This window comes from Elephas maximus, chromosome 12 (genome assembly GCF_024166365.1).
Source record: "Elephas maximus indicus isolate mEleMax1 chromosome 12, mEleMax1 primary haplotype, whole genome shotgun sequence".
NCBI classification, from domain to species: domain Eukaryota; kingdom Metazoa; phylum Chordata; class Mammalia; order Proboscidea; family Elephantidae; genus Elephas; species Elephas maximus.
The window spans coordinates 54,158,450-54,182,587 of NC_064830.1; the positions used below are offsets into that span (position 1 = coordinate 54,158,450).

The 24,138-nt window shown below is 40.6% G+C and overlaps 1 protein-coding gene across 4 annotated transcripts in view; it reads right to left on the bottom strand.

Annotated features, from left to right (window-relative positions):
* Window positions 1-23,767, bottom strand: part of MYO5A (myosin VA) — a 264,645-nt gene extending 240,878 nt beyond the window's left edge. For all 4 annotated transcript variants that reach the window (XM_049904982.1, XM_049904981.1, XM_049904980.1 and 1 more), the window contains exon 1: window positions 23,626-23,767. In XM_049904982.1, coding sequence (XP_049760939.1) covers window positions 23,626-23,652 — 27 coding nt within the window. In that variant the 5' untranslated portion in view covers window positions 23,653-23,767. The remainder of the gene's footprint in view (window positions 1-23,625) is intronic.
* Window positions 23,768-24,138: the final 371 nt, after the last annotated feature.

Sequence of the window (24,138 nt, forward strand, 5' to 3'; positions counted from 1 at the left end):
AATTTTTTAAATGAAGAAACCCTAAGAATCATATGTGGCTCTACCAAGGGAAATAACCCATGAGCTATTGGAGCACCAGAACAGGGAGGGATAACATAAAATACAAAGAGAATTACTGAAGATTTCTTGGCAAGAAAACTTCCCTGATATCATGAAAGATGCCAAGATATCTATCCAACATGCTCATCAAACCCCACATAAAGAAGAACTCAAAAGAAAGTCACAAAGACATATTACAATCACACTTGGCAAAACCAAAGATAAAGAGAGAATTTTAAGAGTGGCTAGGGATAAAAGAAAAGTCACCTACAAAGGAGAGTCAATAAGAATAAGCTCGGACTACTTGGCAGAAACCATGCAGGCAAGAAGGCAATGGGATGATTTATTTAAAAACTTCAAGGAAAAAAAAATTGCCAGCCAAGAATCATATATCCAGCAAAACTGTCTCTCAAATATGAAGGACATTTCCAGATAAACAGAAGTTTAGAGAATTTATAAAAACCAAATCAAAACTACAAGAAATACTAAAGGGAGTTCTCTGGTTACAAAATCAATAATATCAGATATCGACTCAAGGCTAGAATGCAGGACAGAGCAATCCGGTATCAGCCCAGAGAGGGAAATTAAAAAAAAAAAACAATCAAGATTTAAAAAATGCTCAAAACAGGGAAATGGCGATGTCATTATGTAAAAGATGACAACATTAAAACCATCAAATGAGACTAAAAATGTAGTCATAAATCTAGGCGATATAAAGAAATGAAAGTTTGGTTTAAACTTAAAAAAATAGGGGTAAATACTAAGGTAACCGCAAGGAGGCTAACAATCCTACACATCAAAATAAAATACAGGGAAAACATACAGACTCAGCAAAAACAAATCAACAATAGCTAATGAGAGGAAAGACAATATGTAAACTAGTCAGCACACAATATTTAGTGGAAAAAAGAAACTCTGAACAACACAAAAAAAGACAACGAAATGACAGCACTAAAAAAAAATACATATCCATAATTACACTGAATGTAAATGGACTAAATGCACCAATAAAGAGAAAGAGAGCGGCAGAAGGGATAAAAAACATGATCCACCTATATTCTGCCTACAAGAGATGTATCTTAGACCTAAAGACACAAACTAAAACTCAAAGGATAGAAAAAACATACCAAGCAAACAACAATCAAAAAAAAACAGGAGTGGCAATATTAATTTCTAACAAAATAGACTTTAAGGTTAAATCCACCATAAAGGGTAAGGAAGGACACTACATAATGATTAAAGGAACAATATACCAGGAGGCTATAACCATACTGAATATTTACATACCCAGTGACAGGGCTTCAACATACTTTAAAAAAAAACTCCAACAGCATTGAAAAATGAGATAGACAGCTCCACAGTAATAGTAGGAGATTTCAACACACCACTTTCGGTGAAGGACGGAACATCCAGAAAAAAGTTCAACAAAAACAGAGCAGATCTAAATGCCACAATCAATCAATTTGACCTCACAGACAAATACAGAACACTTCACCCAACAGCAGCCAAGCATACTTTCTTTCCCTACGCACATGGAACAAACTCTAGAATAGACCACATATTAGGTCATAAAGAAAGCCTTAACAGAATCCGAAATATTACAAAGCATCCTATCCGACCATAATGCCATAAAAGTAGAAATCAATAACAGAAAAAGCAGGGAAAAGAAATCAAACATTTGGAAACCAAAGAACATCCTGCTCGCAAATGACTGGGTTATAGAAGAAATTAAGAATGGAATTAAAAAAACTGTAGAATCCAATAAAAATGAAAACACTTCCTATCAGAACCTTTGGGACACAACGAAAGCAGTGCTCGGAGGTCAATTTACATCCAAAAAGAAGAAAGGACCAAAATCAAAGAATTATCCCTACAACTTGAATAGAAAGACAGCAAAACCGGAAACCCTCAGGCACCAGAAGAAAGCAAATACAAAAAATTAGAGCACAATTAAATGAAACAGAGAACGGAAAAACAACTGAAAGAGTTAACAAGGCCAAAAAGCTGATTCTCTGAAAAAATTAACAAAATTGATAAACCACTGGTCAAACTGACAAAAGAAAAACAGGAAACAAATAACCCAAATAAGAAATAAGATGAGCAATGTTACAACACACTCAACTGAAATTAAAAGAATCATATCAGATTGCTACAAAAAATTGTACACCAACAAATTTGAAAACCTAGAAGAAATGGATAAATTTCTAGAAACACACTATCTACCTAAACTAACACAAACAGAGGTAGAAAAACTAAATAAACCCATAACAAAAGAGGTGGAAAAGGTAATCAAAAAACTCCCAACAAATAAAAGCCCTGGCCTGGAGTTCTACAAAGCTTTCAGAGAAGAGTTAACACCACTACTACTAAAGGTATTTCAGAGCACAGAAAAGGATGGAATGCTGCCAAACTCAATTCTATGAAGCCAGCATATCCCTGATAACAAAACCATGTAAAGACACCACAAAAAAAAAAAAAAAAAAAAAAAATTACAGACCTATATCCCTCATAAACTTAGATGCAAAAATCCTCAATAAAATTCTAGCCAATAGAATTCAACAACATATCAAAAAAATAATTCACCATGACCAAGTGGGATTCATACCAGGTATGCAGGGATGGTTCAACATTAGAAAAACAATCAATGTAATCCATCACATAAGTAAAACAAAAGAACCACATGATTTTATCAATTGATACAGAAAAGGCTTTTGAAAAAGTCCAACACCCATTCATGATAAAAACTCTCAGCAAAATAAGAATAGAAGGAAAATTCCTCCACATAATAAAGGGCATTTCTGCAAAGCCAACAGCCAACATCATCCTAAAGGGAGACAGTTTGAAAGCACCCCCCTTGAAAACGGGAACCAGACAAGGATGTCCCAATCACAACTCTTATTCAACATTCTGCTGGAGGTCCTAGCCACAGCAATTAGGCTAGATAAAGAAATAAAGGGTATCGAAATCGGGAAGGAAAAAGTAAAAGTATCTCTTTTGCAAATGACATGATCTCATACACAGAAAACCCTAAGAAACCCTCAAAAAAACTATTGAAACTAATAGAAGAGTTCAGGCGAGTGTCAGGATACAAGATAAACACAAAACTCAGCTGGATTCCTCTACACAAAGAGAACATCGAAGAGGAAATCACCAGATCAATACTATTTACAGGAGCTCCCAAGAAGATAAAATACTTAGGAATAAATCTTACCAGAGACGTAAAAGACCTATACAAAGAAAACTACAAGACACTACTGCAAGAAACCAAAAGAGACCTACATAAGTAGAGAAATATACCTTGCTCATGGATAGGAAGACTCAAAATTGTAAAACTGTCTGTTCCGCAGAAAGCAATCCACAGATACAATGGAATTCTGATCCAAATTCCAATGACATTTTCTAATGAGATAGAGGAACAAATCACCAACTTCCTACGGAAGGGAAAGAGGTCCCGGATAAGTAAAGCATTACTGAAAAAAGAAGAACAAAGTGGGAGGCCTCACACTACCAGATTTTAGAACTTATTGTACTGCCACAGTAATCAAAAGAGCCTGGTACTGGTACAACAACAGATACATAGAACAGTGGAACAGAATTGAGAATCCCGACATAAATCCATGCACAAATGAGCAGCTCATATTTGACAAGGGCCCAAAGTCCACTAAATGGGGAAAAGACAGTCTCTTTAACAAGTGGTGCTGGCATAACTGGACATCCATCTGCAAAAAAAATGGAACAAGACCCATACCTCACATTATGCACAAAAACTAACTCAAAAAGGTTCAAAGACCTAAATATAAAATCTAAAACAATAAAGGTAATGGAAGAAAAAATAGGGGCATTCTTAGGAGCCCTAATACATGGCATAAACTGTATACAAAATATTACTAGCAATGCACAAACACCAGAAGAGAAACGATGTAACTGAGAGCTCCTAAAAAAGCAAACACCTATGCTTATCCAAAGACTTCACCAAAAGAGTAAAAAGATTACCTACAGACTGGGAGAAAGTTTTTAGCTATGACATTTCCGATCAGTGTCTGATTTTAAAATCTACATGACACTGCAAAAACTCAACTACAGAAAGACAAATAACCCAATTAAAAAATGGGCAAAGGATATTAACAGGCACTTCACTGAAGAAGACATTCAGACAGCTATCAAGATACATGACAGAACGCCCATGATCATTAGCCATTACAGAAATGCAAATCAAATCTGCAATAAGATACCATCTCACTCCAACAAGGCTGGCATTAATACAAAAAAACACAAAATAATAAATGTTGGAGACATTGTGGAGAGACTGGAACACTTATACACTGCTGGTGGGAATGTAAAATGGTACAACCACTTTGGAAATCAATTTGGTGCTTCCTTAAAAATCTAGAAAGAGAACTAACATTCAATCCAGCAATCCCGCTCCTTGGAATATGTTGTTGTAGTTAGGTGCCGTCAAGTTGGTTCCGACTCATAGTGACCCCATGCACAACAGAATGAAACACTGTCCGGTCCTGCACCATCCTTGCAATTGTTATGCTTGAGCTCATTGTTGCAGCCACTGTGTCAATCCACCTCGTTGAGGGTCTTCCTCTTTTCCGCTGACCCTGTACTCTGCCAAGCATCATGTCCTTCTCCAGGGACTGATCCCTCCTGACAACATGTCCAAAGTATGTAAGACACAGTCTCGCCATCCTTGCTTCTAAGGAGCATTCTGGTTGTACTCTTCCAAGACAGATTTATTCATTCTTCTGGCAGTCCGTGGTATATTCAATATTCTTCGGCAACACCACAATTCAAAGGCGTCAACTCTTCTTCGGTCTTCCTTATTCATTGTCCAGCTTTCACACGCATATGATGCAATTGAAAATACCATGGCTTGGGTCAGGTGTACCTTAGTCTTCAAGGTGACATCTTTGGTCTTCAACACTTTAAAGAGGTCCTTTGCAGGAGATTTACCCAATGCAATGCGTCTTTTGATTTCTTGACTGCTGCTTCCATGGCTGTTGATTGTGGATCCAAGTAAAACGAAATCCTCCACAACTTCAACCTTTCCTCCATTTATCATGATGTTGCTCCCTGGTCCAGCTGTGAGGATTTTTGTTTTCTTTATGTTGAGGTGCAATCCATACTGAAGACTGTGGTCTTGGATCTTCATTAGTTAAGTGCCTCAAGTCCTCTTCACTTTCAGCAAGCAAGGTTGTGTCATCTGCATAATGCAGGTTGTTAACGAGTCTTCCTCCAATCCTCATGCCCCTTTCTTCTTCATATAGTCCAGCTTCTCGGATTATTTGTTCAGCATAAAGATTAAATAGGTATGGTGAAAGAATACAACCCTGACACACACCTTTCCTGACTTTAAACACATCAGTATCTCCTGTTCCGTTCCCCCACATGCCTGCCAGTTTGTCATACTGTGGGGGCTTGTGCGTTGCTGTGATGCCGGAAGCTATGCCACCGGTATTCAGATACCGGCAGGGTCAACCATGGAGGACAGGTTTCAGCTGAGCTTCCAGGCTAAGACAGACTAGGAAGAAGAACCCGGCAGTCTACTTCTGAAAAGCATTAGTCAGTGAAAACCTTATGAATAGCAGTGAACATTGTCTGATATAGTGCTGGAAGATGAGCCCCCCAGGTTGGAAGGCACTTAAAAGATGACTGGGGAAGAGCTGCCTCCTTCAAAAGCCTAGCGTCTGATAATCCAAACAGATTTTGTAGCTGGTTTCAGGGAAGCTTAGATTAAAAATTACAACTAACCTGGCAAAAAAAAAAAAAACCACCACAAAGACAATGTACAAACAACCAAAGCAGAAACATAACTACACACCAATATTAGTCCTGTCCGTTCTAATCCCTCCTCTGTTTCATCTACTCTGCTGGCTACCTCTGCAGCATACAGTCCAGTATTATTTGTAAACATGTCATCAGTTTGAGTTACCAGACTGTCTTCCTCTCCCAGCCATTAACTCTATTCATCCCACACATATGTTTAACACACATTTGGGTAACTATGCCCAAATTTCCCAGCCTCGAACTGCCTTTTCTTCAATTTTTTTTTATTAGATTCTTACATTTTCTTTCATTTATGTTACTTACTTTTTCATTGCACCTTTATTATTATACTCCCCAACATTTAGTTCCTGAGCAAATGTAAGATCCTAAGCATTTTTTCAACAACACAATGAAATCCATATCTTTTTATCTGCCAAAAAACTACAAACCATATGTTGTATATTAATTTTCTCTCATTCTCTTTTCACCTACTATTAAAATTAGAAGATTAAGCCCATCTCTAGTTTTCTCCAAGGCAGTATTCCCAAAGGTTAGTCACAAGATGGATGCTTCTATTGATTACAAAAACATTGGATTGGAAAACCAGATGATCACATATGAGCAAGGATCTTCCTGCTTGTCTCTCCTCCTGATTTTCCCTAACTCAGGCTATTTCTGTCCAATATCCCACTTTCTATAACTGTTTAGAACTCCAAATAGTTATTTAAAAATGGAACTCTATGACAGAAAGATCAGCTGATAGACAGTAAGATTAGCTGAAGAAAACAGTGATGGAAACATCCACAGCCTCTCCCTCCCTTCAATAACCCATCAGGCAACATGACCTAGTATTTGCCACCCTACTGGTACACACAAATGTTGGCTTCCTAGGCCAACTATATTTAAACCAAAATACCACAGCTGTAAATAAAACAACAAAAAGAGACCATTTTTAGATTCTGGCAAGCCAAAGCTCATTTACCCACTCTCTGGAAAACTATGTCACTGAAGGCAAACAGAGAGCTTCAAGAGGAAATAAAAAAGAATCAGTACATGTCTTGAATGATTCATTTTGAAATCAAAACAATCAGAAGAGGAGAGTAGATGCATCAATAGCTTAAAAGGGTCTTAAGCGAACAATCTCTGCCATTCTCCTTCTATAGTCTCTTGGGGTAAAAAAAAAAAAAAGCAGAAAAAAACTCTAAGGTCTTTCATGAGACTGCTATTTCATTAATTATTTGAGGTAGTTTTTGTTTCATTGGAATTAATTAAACCGTTCTGCTTTAAGCTCAAGCTGCATCTGGCGTCACTGTGCAACAGCAGTGAAGAATGAAAACCAAATGACAACTGGCTACTTGAAGAATTAAGCTGAATGAAGCAAAAAGCATTCACAGAAGCAGTATCAGTGCTCTGGCTAAGACTGCACTGGTGTACATACAGGCTACATTCTAAATAAACCCGTTAATCTACGCAATTTCAGACTTATAAAACCTTAACTGCCACCCAATTGAAGCAATTTTCAAGCTGGAATCATGTAGAGTGGCACTACTCCAATATATGTTTTTAAATAATTAATTTAACCTCCACGCATTCTGAACTTAGTATATTTCATCCTAGTCTATGATAGTTACCTTACTCAGAAAATCCTGAAAAATAATCAATAGCTAAGCAAGCCAAATAAGCATACAGGTAATGTTTAACCTTAAAAACAAAATTATTTTAAGAATCTAAGTCTAATGTAAAGATTACAGTTGAGTCTTACAGATTTGTTAAATCAGTGCTGAATTTCTTTTAAAGGTCCCCAACGCTTAGGTTTTTCATGAACTCAGGTGAGACATGTCCATTCCCAATCTAGCCAGTTAAATTGTACTCCACAGGTGTTGTCCGTGTCTTTGTTAACACACCATAACAGAGGCTCCAGCTCTAAAAGACAAACTGGACCTCCAAGACTCCAGTGGGGAGTGACTGAGGAGGCAACTTCCATGTGGTCCAAGGACTGTTCTAACTTTCCTGAGACTAAGGCACTGACTCCTGACACAGACTCAGAAACTGGAATCTCAGGAGGTGCCTCCTCTGCCCTATGGGAAGTAAACATCTTCTCAAAAACCAGGCTCTTAAGACCCCTGGCCAGTTTCCCAGACATATTTCAGCTGGAAATTTATTTAAAAAAAAAATTTTATTACAGTATTTACAAACCTGGGGGGTTATTTGAAAGACTCCTTTTCAGAACTTTAAAGAGCTTCTAAGTCATACGTCTCAGAGATTATTTCCCACGTTACTACTCTTGTTTCAGTAGGTGTGTTTTCCTGAATGACTGTCTGTGCTATATTTCTTCTGTCTTTAGCTTAACCTTTTCATTTCTAAAGCCAACAGCTTCTGAGCAACCAGATAGAACTTCAGGCTATCCCATCATTAAATATGGATGCAGGGGTTTGACAAATCCTGAGTGGCTTTTATTAGTCAGGGATAGTCTGCTTGGCTAACAAGAGAAGACAAGTATATAATACAAGTCATGGTACATACAGCTCCCAAAATACTGATAGAGGAGGAAGGGGTTCTTTTTCCTCTCAAATTGGAGTTAACCTACAGTTTGATTTTGGCCTACCCTGTGGATGAATCATCTTGACTGATCTATCTCTTAGTCTGGAGAATTTCCTTCCAGTAGGCTGATGTGGTTGGCACATTCACAGACTCCAAATATGTAATTATATTTAAGAATTTTAAGATTTATTTCTAAGTGCTTTGATATTTCTGCATTTTTCAGTCCTTCTAAGCTCTAGATTAATCTTCTTAACGTTAACATCATTATCACCAAGTTTTTATAGCAATATTGTCATTGTAGAAAAAAATGGGTGTTTTCTAATTACAGTCAAATTCATTAACAACTACAATTGATTTCTTCTTAAAGCAGCACACATAGGCTTTTAGATCTCCTCTGCTTAAATGCAAACTGTCAAAAAACTGGAAGTCCTTTTCATAGGGGCCTGGTTGAGTAATGAATGAGTAATTCATACAGTAAAATACTTGCAAGCCATTAAAAATCATATTGTAGAAGAATATGTATTGATATGGGCAAATGTTCACAATAAAATACTTAGAAAAAAGACTCTGGCTACAAAACAGTGTGCACAAAATAAACTATTTTGCTAAAGAAAACATACACATACATAAAAGACACTAGAAGGGCAGCCATCAAAATTTTAAGAGTTTCTGAGGATAATGAGTTTACATGTATATTTTATCTTTTGCACTTCTGAATTTTCCAAGTTTCTGCACTGTACATTTACTATTTTCTAGGTTTTTTTTTTTAAGCTTTTTGTTAAAAAAAAAAAAAAGCTTTCAAATAATTTTGCAAGTCATTTCCTATACTATTTCACACCTATTATTAGTGAAGGTAATGGAGCATCTTTCATGACAGAAGACTCTGAACTATGTTTTAATATAAGGGAGGTGCTTTTCCAGTTGCCTTTTTTTTTTTTAAAAATAGCAAGAACATTTACTGGGTCACCACCATGTACCAGGTCTTCTCACACATCCTCTTAAAAGTGAAACATTAAGGACAGTCAGAGAAATTAAAGAATTGTAGCCTGACAATATGTCTATGGTAATATCTAAAAAGATACTGCCACCACTCAAAAAATAATCCAATTCAACTAACTTTTACTGAGCACTTACTAGGTGGGGGATCCTGGCAACAGAAAAAAGTATGGAGAACAGACTCAAGCAAAACTCAATCACAGGGTCAAGGGGCCTAAGGTTGGTTCAGTGTATCTCAAGAGTGGGGTTCCACACATCAACTGTATCAGATCTCTTGAGGGTATTTGTTCAAAATGCAGATTCCTGGGACCCCAAACATATTGGCTCAGTCTCTGGAGGCGAGCCCCAGGAATTTACATTTTTAAAAGCACTTCAGATGTTTGAGAAACCCCAGTGTTGTGAAATATCAAGCCAAGAGAGTAGGGTTGGAAAAAGATCATGAGAGTCTTCAGTATCAAAGAATGAATTTATTCTATATTAGTTAATAAGGGGGAGGAAGAACAGCTGGGTACCAGTCATGGGTTTTGGCTGGGTCAGTACTGCTCATCTCAACACAGGCTGAAAAGGAGAACCACCAGAGGCACCAAAGAACTGAAGAAAGAAATCTATTATGATGTGTTAAAATTGACTGAGAAAATAAAGTTGTTCTTTTCCTCGTGCCAAAAAAAGGGTGGAGGAGGAGGGTCATGAAGAGTCATTAATGAATAAAGAAGATGATTTGAGTGCTGAAATATTAAACCCAAAAGATGTGGCTATGGTGAGGAAGATTTGGAGAAAACTTTTTTAATCATACTTTAATTTCCAATTAATTATTTCATTCATTCAATCAATCACTGACTTGGTACTTACCATGTACCAAACACTGATCTAGATGATGGGTAAAAAAAATCAATGAATTACACACTTGAAACGGGTGAGCTGTACGGTATGTGAGTTACACCTCATTAAGATTGCTAGTAAAAAAGAGAGAGGGAGAGGGATTTCCCTTGTCCTCTAGGGGCTCAAAGCAGCACTGCGAAGACAAACAACAACACTGCAGGGTGGTGTCAGAACAGGTAAACTGGGGTGTGCTATATGAAGATACAGAATGAGCATCACGGCCAGACAGGGGTCTGGAAGAACTAATTCATGAAAGAGGAGCAGGGCAAGTTGGGTAAGGAGAATATTGGAAAGCAAGAAGAAGGCAAGTCCAGCAATCTCTTGACTTAAAAGCGAAGAACAGAACGCCAGGAAGGAAAGAGTGAGAGATGAAGCAGGTCCAGGGTAAAGGCAGGACGTGAAGAGCCTTGTACATGACAGTACATGACTCAAAGTGTGGTCCTCAAACCAACAACATCTGCATCACCAGGAATGCAGAGAAATGCAGTCTTGGGCCCCACCCCTACTGAGTCAAAAATCTTCATTTTAATAAGATTCCTAGATGACTGAGATGTACACTAAAGTTTGAGAGGCACTACACTCACACATTTATTCTTAGAACAAAATCCTATAGGGTATCACTGAAGAATTTCAAGCCAGAGAGTGGCGTGACCAGATACATGCATTACAAAGATGACTCTGATAGCAGAAAGAAAAACAGATTTTCGGAGCTAAGACCAAAGATTGCTTAGGAAGCGGTTTCAGGACCCACACAAGAAATAATAAGGTCCTGAAGTAGAGTAGAGTAGGGGGGGTACGAGGAAATAATTAGTTGCAGTGCAGGGGTAAAGGGTAGGTAAATCAGCACAATTTCCAACTTTTTGGTTTGAATTAACAGACAAATGTTGATGTCATTGATCAGACAGGAAATACAAATAATGACAATTACTACAGCTGTTGTTGTTGTTAGCTGCCTTTTAGTCTAATTCCAACTTATGGCAACCCCATGTGTTACAGAGTAGAACTGCTCTATTGGGTTTTCTTGCATTTAATTATGTGCCAGACATTATTCTAAATGGTCTGCATGAACTATCTCACTTAATCATAACAACCCTATGAGGTAGTTATTATTTGATAGATGAGGAAATAAGGCACAAAGAAGTAGGGTTGAGTGGTATGAAGAGGTAAGGACGAGATGATAAACTCAATTTTCAATATGCTAGGTTTGAGGTGCTTTTGAAGGTGTCCACAAGGCAGTTGTTTGTAGGGATCTAGGTCACGGAGGAGTTCTGGTGGTACGGTCGTTAAGCACTCGGCTGCTAATCAAAAGGTCCCCAGTTCAGGTCTTAAACGCTAGCAAGCAGCCATCTAAGATGCATCAATTGGTCTCAACCCACCTGGATCAAAGGAGAATGAAGAACACCAAGAACACAAGGTGATTACGAGCCCAAGAGACAGAAAGGGCCACATGAACCAGCGACTACATCAAACCACAGTGGGAGGAAGCCTATGAAGGCTAGCATCTAAGAGTCAGCAGGGCAGTGGGTGAGTTTATGAAGGAAACAATTGGCCAGAAATGAAGGAGAATGATAGCTATACAAGCAACAACAATAATAACTAACACAAGTGCTCACTATGTACCAGTGACTATTCTAAGTGTTTTTATATAGCAAACAATTTCATCATCATTAAAACCATATGAGGTAGGTCTTAGGGGTAGAGTCCATGTTCTTGACTGGGCCTCTTCTGAGGACACAGGGAGGGTGGAAGCCAACAAAATAGTTTCAACAAAGCCCTCAGAATACTTTCTGGTACAAGGTAAAACAAACAAACAAAAAGTCATACCCACTGCCATGATGACTCATAGTAACCCTATCGGACAGAACAGAACTGCCCCATGGGGTTTCCAAGGAGCGGCTGGTGGATTCAAACTGCTGACCTTTTGGTTAGCAGCCTGAGCTCTTAACCACTGCACCACCAGGGCTCAGGTCTCAGTAAATATTAACCACTATTATGTGATAATTATACCATGCAGTCACGTGTTTGCACAAACCACACTTATAGAAAAAAAACATGACTAAGTAAGGTTCCTATGCCTTCTGTATCTAAGGTTCCATATATCATCCCTCAGCATTTGTGGATGCCACATGATACAAGTCCTCCACGAGGGTAACTGTACTCAGCAATGGCCTGAAGGCCCCACAAACCCTAAAAGGATTTCTGAGCTCTATAAAGATTCAATTCTACAGCACTACCTTTTAGCATAAGGAGCCTGGGTAGCACAAGCGGTTTGTGATTGGCTTCTAACCTAAAGGTTGGCAGTTGGAACTCACCCTGGGCTCCATGGAAGAAAGTCTTAGAGACCTGCTTCCACAAAGATTACGGACAAGAGAACACTATGGAGCAGTTCTACACTGTAACACACGGGGTCGCCATGAGTCAGGCTGACTCGATGGCAGCGGATAGCAACTTTCAACACTGGGTGTATTTCACTCCATTTTAATTGTTTTAAAGCAAATAGTTGATGCTGAAGGACTCTCAGGTTCTCAACTGCCCACTGAAAGCAGGGCTCATCCTCTGACCAAAAAAAAACAAAAACAAAAACCAAACCCAGTGTGGTTGATTCTGGCTCATAGCAACCCTATAGGACAGAGTAGAACTGCCAGATAGAGTTTCCAAGGAGCACCTGAGTAGATTCGAACTGCCGACCCTTTGGTTAGCAGCTGTAGCACTTAACCACTACACCACCAGGGTTTCCCATCCTTTGACCACTCCAGATAAATGGTAGGTTATTCTAATTAGGTGTCAACTATGAAATGATAACATTATAATTTTGAAGTTAAAGCTGTATTTATACTCTTGAACTACAAGCTTCATTTTTTTTTTTCTTTTTAAAACTTTTCTTATCCAACTACTCCATCTGACCCTGATCTCACAAGATCAAGGGGAAACAGAATGAATAACAGAAATGATGATGACAGTTGTAACAAAAACAGTTAAGATTTTCAAAATGTTAAAATTTTGAGATAAATTTATATCTTTCTACTCTAAGAAGATTTCTCAAAAGTACTGAATGGCAGAATGCAGCTCGCAGCAGTCGGACATCTGGTCACCCTAGTCTATTTTTAAAATAGAAAAATATTAATACCCTATCCTGCACGTACAAATACCAACCCTTGCCAGGTAGACCTGAAATCTAAAATTTACTAAAACTGACTAATACAAAAAAAGATTTATGTACAAAGACACTCATCACAGTACAGTACTCATAATGGTGAAAAATGTCCAACAATAAATAAATTATGGTATATCCAGATGACAGAATATCATGGAGCCATTAGGAACAGTCTCAATGAATATTTAATGACGTGAAAAAAGTACACAATACATACTAAGTAAAAAAATCATAAAAATTACCATTATGAATATAGACAAAGACTTAAGGGAAGTAAATCAATAGTTGACAGCAATCACTGGGTAACAGAATTATTTTTATTTTCTTCCTTTATGTTTCTGCATTTTTCAAACTGTCTACAATGTATTGTTTCTATAAGCATAAAAATTTTTTACCTAAAAGTCAATTTTTTTTTTTAAGTTTTTCTAATTAACTCCGGTTTCTATTTTTAATCACTTCCCACAGGGTTCTCCCCCTAATCCAGGTCTGAAGGTGGGACAGTGGCTCTCGAGCAGAGCTACCTGTCCTCCATGGTGGTATCTGGAGAAATGCTGGTCGTCATAACCAGAAGTAAAAGGGTGCTACTGGATCTAGTGGATAGCAGCCAGAGGTTCTACTAACTATAGTACAATGCACAAGACAGCTCCCCACGAAAAAAAAGAACTATGGAGCCCAAAATGGCAATAGTACAGAGGCTAAGAAACCCTGGTCTAGGATGAAAAACATAATGAGTAAGAACAGGTAGACTGGGTTAAAATATTAACTCCAGTGGGCTTACCTTTCCTTTCTAAAATAAGAAACATGCATTCTGAATTGGTGGAAATTTAATGCAGGTTTTGACCCAAATTCCATATTATTAAGATACACATTTCCTGCTATTATGGAAAACATCTCCAGGAGCTCTGTTCCCAACCTGAGCATGCTGCTTGTCAAACCAGAGGTAAGGTTTTTTTTGGCTTGAGCAAATAGAGACCAATCCAATGCCAAGTTTCTGAAGTACTACAACAAAAATGTTTTAAAGTGAGATCATACCTTTAAAGAAATACCTGCTCATCTTATTTTATGAACACTGGTAAGGTAAACTGAAAAACTAAGTTCTAAAACCTAGTTAGTGTAACTAACACACAATTTTTTAATTGCTTGAAAAACACACACACACAAAAAATGATTTATGCACACTCATGCAAAATTACCTCCTTCTGTGGAGTTATTATTGTGGAATTGTAGCCCCCTAATTAAGACTGAATGAAAAATACTTTTCAAATCCTCAATCTCTGATAATGCTATTAGTAGCATTTATTCCTATGGATTCTCCATGGCTTTCAAAAGTTTTTTGTTTTTTTTTTTTAATTTAAATTGATTCACTAGGAGAAAGATATCTGATGTCCTCCTAATCATACAAAACTCTCCCATTCCACTGCTGGATGATCAGGGGAAAAAAAGAACCAAACCTGTTGTCATCAAGTCAATTCTGACTCATACAACCCTACAGGACAGAGCAGAACCGTTGCATAGGATTTCCAAGGAGCGGCTGGTGGATTTGAACTGCCAACTTTTTGTTACCTTTCTTTGTGGTCACCTTGAAATTTACCCTTATCTCCCTAGGTTTGAACCAGTCTTTTGTTACTTGGTATCACCTTGTGTTCCTCTCCATTCATTCCTTCTGTTTATTCCTTTTACTGTTCTGACGTTGTTGTCATTTACAGATTAACCTCTCTGGCTCCCTGTTGTAAATCTTTTAGTTTTGGTATCTGGCTGGTGCAATCTTACATCCTAGATTCAGGCTGTCGTCTGATGTTTGTTCTCAAACTGAAGGACTCCCTTTAATAATTCTTGTTAAGTTTGGATTGGTTTTTACATATTTCGTTAATTTCTGTTTATCTGGAAATTTCCTAATTCCACCATCATATTTGATCTAGAGTTTTGCAGGATATATTATTCTTGGCTAGAAATTTTTGTTCTTTCAAGATTTTATATATATCCTTTTACTGTCTTCTTGCCCACGTGATTTCTGCCGAGTAATCAGAGCTTAGTCTTACTGTTGTGACTTTTGTTTTTCTTGAGCTGCTCTCAGGATTCCTTGTCTTTGGTTTTAGTGAGTATAATTATGATATGCCTTGGTGATTTTCTTTTGGGGTCTATGCTATGTGGGGTTTGTTGAGCTTCTTGGATGGTCAGTTTTTCATTTTTCATGATATTTAGGGAAGTTTTCTGTCAGCAAGTCTTCAATGATCCTCTCTGTGTTTTCTGTTTTCTCCCCTTGTTCTGGAACTCTTATCACTCGCAAATTTTTGCTTTTGACTGTATTTCATGTCATTCTCAGGGTTTCTTCATTTTTCTTCATTCTTTTTTTCTGATTTTTCCTCAAAGTGGTATCCAGGTATTTGTCTTCAATTTCACTGATTCCATCTTACACTGTTTCAAACCTGCTCCTCAGGCCTTCTATGACACTGCCCATTTCTGAAATCTTGATGTTTATCTTTTGGATCTAATTGCTGTTTTTGTATGATTTCCAGTTTTGAATTTATTTTGATATCTTGTTCCTGTATTATTTTCCTGAATTCTTCCATTGTTTTGTCTGTCTTTTCCACGATTTGTCTGTCTTTTCAATGACTGCCTATTTTTTCCTCATTTTTGTTTGCTTTTTCCCTCAACTCTTGAACTGCTCTGAATACTGGAAATCTGAATTCCCTATCAGGTAGTTCCAGTGCCTTTTCTTCTCCTGGAAAGTCATCTGATGTTTTATTTTGGATGTCTACTAGAACCATCCTGTCCTATGTTTTATATGTTTTGATAGTGTCTGCTGTCTTCAAGACATTCAGTAATTATTTTCTTAGTTTATTGATTGTAGATCTGTTTGTTTCATCTTGCTTTTTTGCTTTATTTGGTTATCTCTGAGCAAGCGGGCTATGCATTCTTTGTTGTTTTCTCATATGTGGGCACGATACTTTTCACCTCCTTGTCCAATGGGCAGAGCCAGTTGCTCAGCTATGGTGCAGCAGGGCAGGTTCAGCTGAAGGGAAGGGACTGGGATGGTTGCTCATGGCACATGCTGGGGCTGACAGGGCGGGACTGGGGGTCAGTGCAGGGCAGGTTCTGGTAGACCATGCCTGTCTGCTCAGTGGTGCAATGTTCAGCACATATACACATAGGAGGAAAGCAGAAGGCTGTGATGTGTGGAGCTAAGTGGTTATGAGAAAGAGCAGAAACAGGAACCAAAAAAAAAGTGCTGAGGGGGCTTGCCATTGGAGTGGTGCAGACCCAGGGAAGCCATGTGCTGGTGGCTTTCTAGCCAGGCAGTGAGACACAGCCCATCATGAAGATACAGATACGGCACACACAGCTAGGTGGGTGGGAAAAAGGAAAGAAAGAGAGACAGAGACAAACAAACTAGATTTAAAAAGAAAAAAAAAGGAGAGAAAAAGGCACGCACAGGTAGGTGGTCAGGGGAAAGAAACAGAAGGAATGTAGAGAGAGACAAGAAACCAAAACGAAGAAAAAGATGCCAGGTGACTGGGAAGAAGAAAAGGCAGAGAGGTAGAGAGAACAGAGAGATGAGAAACCAAGAAATGAAGAAAAACAAAAAGGAAAAAAAAAAAAGGAATACCCCCAGGGGATCCCACCAGCGACCAGGGAAGTGACTCCCAGGCCTCAGGGCACAGCCTGTTTAGAAGAGGTAGAAATGGCACAGAGCACCAGTTATTCAGAAGACAATAAATGAAGTGGAGAGATGAGAAACTGAAAAATGAAGATAAAAAGGAAAAAAGAAAAAAAAAAACGTAATGCCCCCAGGGATCCCACTGACACAGCGGCACAGACTGGGGAAGTGTCTCCCAAACCACGTGGTACGGTCCATCTAGAAGGGCAGAGATAGCGCATAGCACCAGTATTCAGAAGACAGGAAAAGAAGGTAAGTAGAAAGAGATGAGAAATCGAGAAATAAAGAAAAACAAAAAAGAAAATTAATAAAGAAAAAAATGGCCCCAGGAGTCCCACCAGCGTGGCAGTGCAGTCCAGGGAAGCAGTTCCCCAGCAAGGTGACACTTCACAGCCTGTCAAGAAGCCGCAGATGGCACACGGAGCCAGGTGTTCAAGAGAAAGGAAAGGAAGGAGGTTAGAGAGGGGAAAGAAGCTAAAAAGTTGAAAAATGCAACAACAGCAACAAAGAAACGACACTGAAGGAGCTGACCAGTGTGGACAGGGCAAATCCAAGTGGCATGGGGCAAATTCAAGTGGCCTGGAGCCAGTGTTTCCCTGGCCTGGCGACCGCAGCCCACTGGGAAGTGGTGGAGGCTGAGCAGGGGGAAGAAGGGTGGGGAGTGGGAAAGCATGTATTACTGGTTTCCAGGTGCTCTGCCTCCTGCCGTGAGCTCCATGAAGTTGCTTTTCCATACTCCCTGTCCGCTGATCTCCAACAGGAGTCCAAGATGGTAAATCCATGCTGTGTTAGCTGATAGGGGACCTCCACTCAGTATCTCTCTTTGCTCTCTGTTCTCTTGTCAGTTTCTTATTCCATTCAGTGCTTGGCTGAGTTCTTCATCTCTTCATTTGACACTTAGGGTTCCAGGACCGACGTTTGTCTCTGTTTTACTTAGTTTTTCAGGTCTTTGCTGTGGAGGGATGGCATGATGCTTCTGTCTAAGCACCATGTTGGCTCCACCTCCTGAAGTGCTGATGTTTTAGTTAGCAGTCATAGCTCTTAGCCACTGTGCCACCAGGGCTCAGAAAAGAGGGTACAAAATTCAATCCCTCTGTCATTTGTAGTGACTCCATTCATAATGGAATTTAACTAAGGATGGTTGTTTTGTCTCTTCAGCACTTTTCCATTTGACAGGGAACAGGCAGAGCCCTGGTGACGCAGCCGCTCCTTGGAAACTCTATGGGGCAGTTCTACTCTGTCCTATAAGGTGGCTATGAGTTGGAATAGACTCAATGGGCATGGTTTTTTATTTCGTTTTTGTTTTTCTTTCTTTTAATGTTTACAGAAGGAGACTGCCACCTCTTTCTCCCACAGAACAGCTGGTGGGTTCAAACTGCCGACCTTCAGTTAGCAGCTGAGCACTTAACCACTGCACTACCAGAGCTCCTGTAAAATTCATGATAAAAAAACCCATTGCCGTCGAGTTGATTCTGAGTGATAGTAACCCTATAGGACAGAGCAGAATTGTCCCATAGGGTTTCCAAAGAGCGGCTGGTGGATTTGAACTACCAGCCTTTTGGTTAGCAGCCAAGCACTTAACCACTGCACCACCAGGGCTCCAAAACCCATCATAAAGAAGCTATATTACCTTCTGAGGTAAGAGGTAAGGTAAGAGGGTCGTTTCTCTCCTCCCACATTCTCCTATACAAAAGTTACGGTGTCACTTCATAGCCTACTCCAAATTCTCTCTACCTTAAAGCTAAATGCACCAGGAAGGTTTTTAACTGCTTATTTGGCAGTAGCAGCTCTCCATTAGAATTAGTACCTCTTTGTAGCCACTGGGCAATATACAGAACTTTCACACTTCGAGATAGTTACAAATTTCAAGATGAAAATCATGGGCATTCTGCTTTGCTGGAGCAGTCTAAAAAAGTATTTCTGAGTAGTTTTCAAATTCCCCAGGGTCAGTAAAAAATTCTTGATGAAGTTGAAATTAACTTCAAGTTTCCAGGGTTGGAGCTACTGGCATCATGCACTGTTCCTTCTTTCCCATTCTATATCTAATCTGTCATGGAGACCTGTTTCTCAGATTTGTCCTCTTCTTTCCCATACTATCTAATCCCACCTCAGCCTACCAGCCTTTCACCACTTCACATTTTGTTGCCTGCAATAGTCTTCTAGGTCTTCCTGGCTCCCAGTTCTCCTCTCTATTACTCATCCTGCCCAACATGTCTGATAATGTGTTTGCTTGTCTAATCACTTCTTTATACCCTGCTTTGTTCCTACAAGATTAGTAAACTAATCATCCCAAACGATGTTCACTCTCTCTTTCCCATGTTTAAGAATTCATGCATTCAATGATGCACACTAGTATGTGAAAGATACTGTGCTGAGCTCTGAAGGAGCATCCCTGGGGGCTTACAGTATTGTGGGAATGGTAAGCATACACACAAATAATTATAAGAAGATAGAAATATGCATGGGTCATCAAACAAGAGAAAGAGTGCTAGTGGGAGTCAGAATCTGAACTGTCAGCTGGATGTCAAATGGAATTAGAATTGGTAGGGAAGGAGCAGAACGTGAGAGACAAGGGAGAGAGTGCTGAGGTTCCTCCCCCGCCGCCCCTCCGCCCCAGATGAGGAGAGTAACAATGCTTGAATAGACCTAGGGAGGCCAGGAGAAATATGGTTGGAGGGAGCATGGCAGGAGACTTGAGAATAGTCAATGTGCTTACCAAGTCCAAGTCAAGGCAGGAGGCAAAGATTTCTGCCTGCTTTAAGATATTTGAAGCGCTGTGAAAGATGTAATTTTGGCACCAAAACAGTAAAATTTCCAGGACATTAATGGTTAGAAATGACAACAGCATAGGATATCGAAACTGGAATTATCCCAGGGAAAAAAAAAAAGACTCAGGCCATATGGCTTCAATATGTATGAGGGAATACAGTGGAGCGAAAGGAAGGTTATAGATACAGAATCTACTAACCTAAACAGCTGCTTCATGCAGGAAACTTTAATGGCTTCGTGAGCATGGGGTTTTAGATGATTTCTGCACTGTTATAATACTTAGCAGCCTGACAATACCATAAAACCAAACCAAACCCATTGCCGTCAAGTCGGTTCCAACTCATAGTGACCCTACAGGACAGGACAGAACGGCCCCATTGAGTTTCCAAGGAGCGCCTGGTGGATTCGAACTGCTGACCTTTTGGTTAGCAGATGTAGCTCTTAACCACTACGCCACCAGGGCTTCCGACAATACCATGAGGACATCTAATTAAACAATTTCAGGCAATCTTGGCCATTACACAGCATTTATGGTGCTATCCATGGTGTCTGGGAACTTCCTGTCAGGAGGGCTAGCAAGCCATATTACTGCTGGTGATCCTTCTACATGAAATTGATAAATCCTGCTCCACAAATGCTGAATCCTCTGAAGTTGCTGAAAGCACTTATAGGTAATATTATGATGTAGATATTCACTGCAAGTCAAGACTAGCAAATACACTATTTTCAAAATCAAAAGCAATGAAGTATCACAGCCACCTTCAATTTTTTTAGATACAGGTAAAGATAAACATAACACAACTCTGTAAATATACCAAAACTCACAGAATTGTTTTTTTTAAATTGGTGAAACTATATGGTGTATAAATTATATCTTAATAAAGCTGTTATTTTAAAAATCACGTTTCAACCAAAATGTCAGTTTCCAGAAGTGTTATATTTCTTAAAATGTTCATTCTGCTGGAAAAATTTACAAAATAGAAACCCTGCTAAATTGCTATGACAAAACTATCATCTCTCTGGAGAAAAAGAAGAAAATGGACAGTTCCTAGGCCCTTTGCTCTGACAGGAGCTGACCTCTACCACACAAGAACATCTACCTGTAAGCTCTGAGCGACTTTTAAAAGGCCATTTTTCAGATTTAACCACAATGTTGAATACCATATACTTCTAATGATTTCCCTCTTCCCCGGATAACCACTACTCAAGCTTTTATCTCTGGAAACATTCTAACCTTCCCCATGTCCAAACCTGTTCCCTAACTTCTACTAATAAATACCATATCAGTGTCTGCCTGCTGTTGAGGTAACAGAAGGTTATTTACACCCTTGGAGATTCAAAGTGGGTCAAGACTGCAAGAAGCAGATTGTGAGTCCCTTGAGAGAAAAGACTATGTCTTAATCATTGTTAGAACTTCTCCATGTTGAGCAAAGTACCTGGCACGCAGGTGCTCAATAAATATTTCTGCCTGCCACAAAGCTAAGGTCCACTCACAAAAAGAATTAGCCAACAAATTGCCAGGGGACAAGAAATTCTTAGGCACAGGTATATTTAAGAGAAGGCAGTTTAAGCCCAACTTCAGTCTTGACATCTAAACCAGTCCATCTTTATAGTGACTAAAATTTTAAAACAGGTTTGTGATGCGGCTGTCACCAAAACCCTAAACCTTAAAAATAAAATCATAATACCTTTTTAATTTTTTTCCTCCCAAATTATGTTGGGGGTAAAAAAACAGATCCATCATCCAACAGCAATTTATTATCCAATCAGACTCTAGTTAAGTGGCTTACTGTCAGTCAGGTAGCTCAAGGATGGACCCCTTGATGAGGGGTCTTTTTCACCATAATAAAGGCGGGACTACATCAAGGGGGAGCCTTGGTGGTACAGTGGCCAAGAGCTCAGCTGCTAACCAAAAGGTCAGCACTTCAAATCCACCAGCTGCTCCTTCAAAACCCTGTGGGGCAATTCTACAGTGTCAGGTCAAACAGCAGGTGGGGGGGGCACAGTCTAGAATATTGGGGAACAAATGGCCAGAGACTCAGGCAGATATTGTTTTACACCAAGGAACTGATACCTCATCATGTGAAATGACTCTGATATTTCTTAATACCCACCTCACACGCTTATTATGAAGATTAAACGAGTTGATAATTTGAGCAGTACTTAGTGCCTGGCACAAGGAGACCTGGTGGCACAGTGGTTAAAGCACTCGACTGCTAACCAAAAGGTCTGTGATTTGAACCCACCAGCCACACTTCAGGAGAAAAATGTGGCAGTTTGCTTCTGTAAAGATTTCAACCTAAGAAACCCTGTGGGGCAGTTCTACTCTGTCCTATAAGGTCACTATGAATCAGAATCTGCTCGATGGCAGTGGGCAAGTGGGCAGCGCCTGGCATGTAGTAGGCACGATAAATGTTTGTTAATAAAATAACTTTTAATCCATTTCCAATTGCATTCATCGATACATTAGAGATCTACAATTCCTAAAGAAATTACGAGGTTTGGAGAGAAGTTCGAATTTAAATCTGGAGCTGGAAAGAACGGGGTGCCAGGGAATGTTTCATTCAAACCCCTAATTGCATGGTTGAGGAAATTAATCACATATCTCATATTTGTAGAGCAATTCACAGGTTACAAAAAGCTTTCACATGTATTATTAAGTCTGTTCCTCTCAGCCCTTCTAAGGGATGCAGAGCAGGTATCATTAACTCCATTTGCAGAAAAGGAAATGAAACACAGAGAGGTACAGTGACTTACCCAAGGCCACAGAGTTAGTAAGTGAAAAGACCCAGGCTACAATTCAGGTCTTCCCATGCCTGCTCCAGGCCTCTTTCCTCTATAACAAGGTGCAACTTGGGCCCTGCACTTACTTAGGTCAATTTGGAAACAATGATTCCAGGACCCCTAAATAGAGATTCTACTGCAAGTGCAAACTTTAAAAGTTAAGACAATTCTATTAACTGGAATTAAAGGTAAATTAATAGCTGGCAAAAGACATACATGAGTTACAGCACAAAACGACACGACGACACACACTTGGAACCGGAACCATACACTGCTGAATACAAATTTTCACAACAGTCTTCAAAGGGAAGACGTTGTCCAAAACACAACCCTTCAAAGATTAGAAGACCCAGAAAATATTGGTGTCAGCTAAAGAGAGAAAAGGTTGTCACTTCCCTTAAGCTAAACCCAGAAGGAAAAGTCCCCAGCGGAAGGTGAAGCTATGGGGCCCAACGAGGCTCTAAGGGATTGCACGCAAGTTGCAACTCCCAGCGATAAATGGTGAATCACCTAGCATTTATCCGAGCTGCATCTTCCCCGGGCGCTCACCACCTGGAGCAGCAATCTAAAACCCGGCAGCTAAACGTGAAAATCTCCTGGCCACCGTTTGCAGGATTGCAAATAACCTCATAGAAAGTCTGTCTGCCGGCAGGGTGCAAGCGGGACCGCATACCGACACAAGACGTTATTTTCAGCGCGTGTTCCCAAGGGAGGGATCATCAGATCTACAAAATTAAGCATCTCCCACTAACCAGGATATTTCCTAAACCAAGCCGGAGGGCTGGGCAATCCTGACCCTGGTCCGCCCTACAAAAGCCACATGGGCCCCTTTCCACCCTGCCTCAAGCCGGAGAAACGTGGCGGGGGGGCAGGGAGATCACCGGAGGCAGGCCTCCCTCCGCCGCCTCAATCATCCTCTCCCCGAAAGAGGAAGGCGCCGCCGCGGGCGACCAGTGGACAGAGCCCGGGGTTTGGAAATTCTCGGAAGCAGATGGTGCCGGCGGGCCGGGCCCACGGGCCCGGGGTGCGTTACCTTTGTGTAGAGCTCGGATGCCGCCATGGCCCCGCTGCGCCGACACCAGGCCCGGCAGATACCCCACCTCGCCTGGGCGGCCGCCCGCGTCGCCGACTGAGACGCGCCGAGGCTGTAGCCCGCAGAGAGGAGGGCCGGGCCGGGCGGGGCGCGGTGGGGCGGGGGCGCGGCGGGGCGGGGCGCGGCGGGGCGGGACCGGGCGGCTCAGGAGGGGGCCCTCCGCCAGGCCTCGCTAGCACTTCCTGGTTCGCAGCCAGCTCTCCGCGCGCCGGGTCGCCGCCGCCTAGATGCTCCCCTGCCGCCTCGCGGGCCCGCGATGCTCCCGGTCGCTGCCCTGTGCATTGTGGGAGCGGGAGAAGGCCGCGCTCGGCGCTGCCACCGCGGCTGCTCTGGGCCTCAGGGCCACACCGTCTCCCATCGCTGCGGGGACCCAGTATCCTCAGCCTTCAGCCGGCGCTCCCCCCACCCCCTCGCTGCTGAGACCCAGAAACCGGCCTCAGGCTGCCCCCAGCC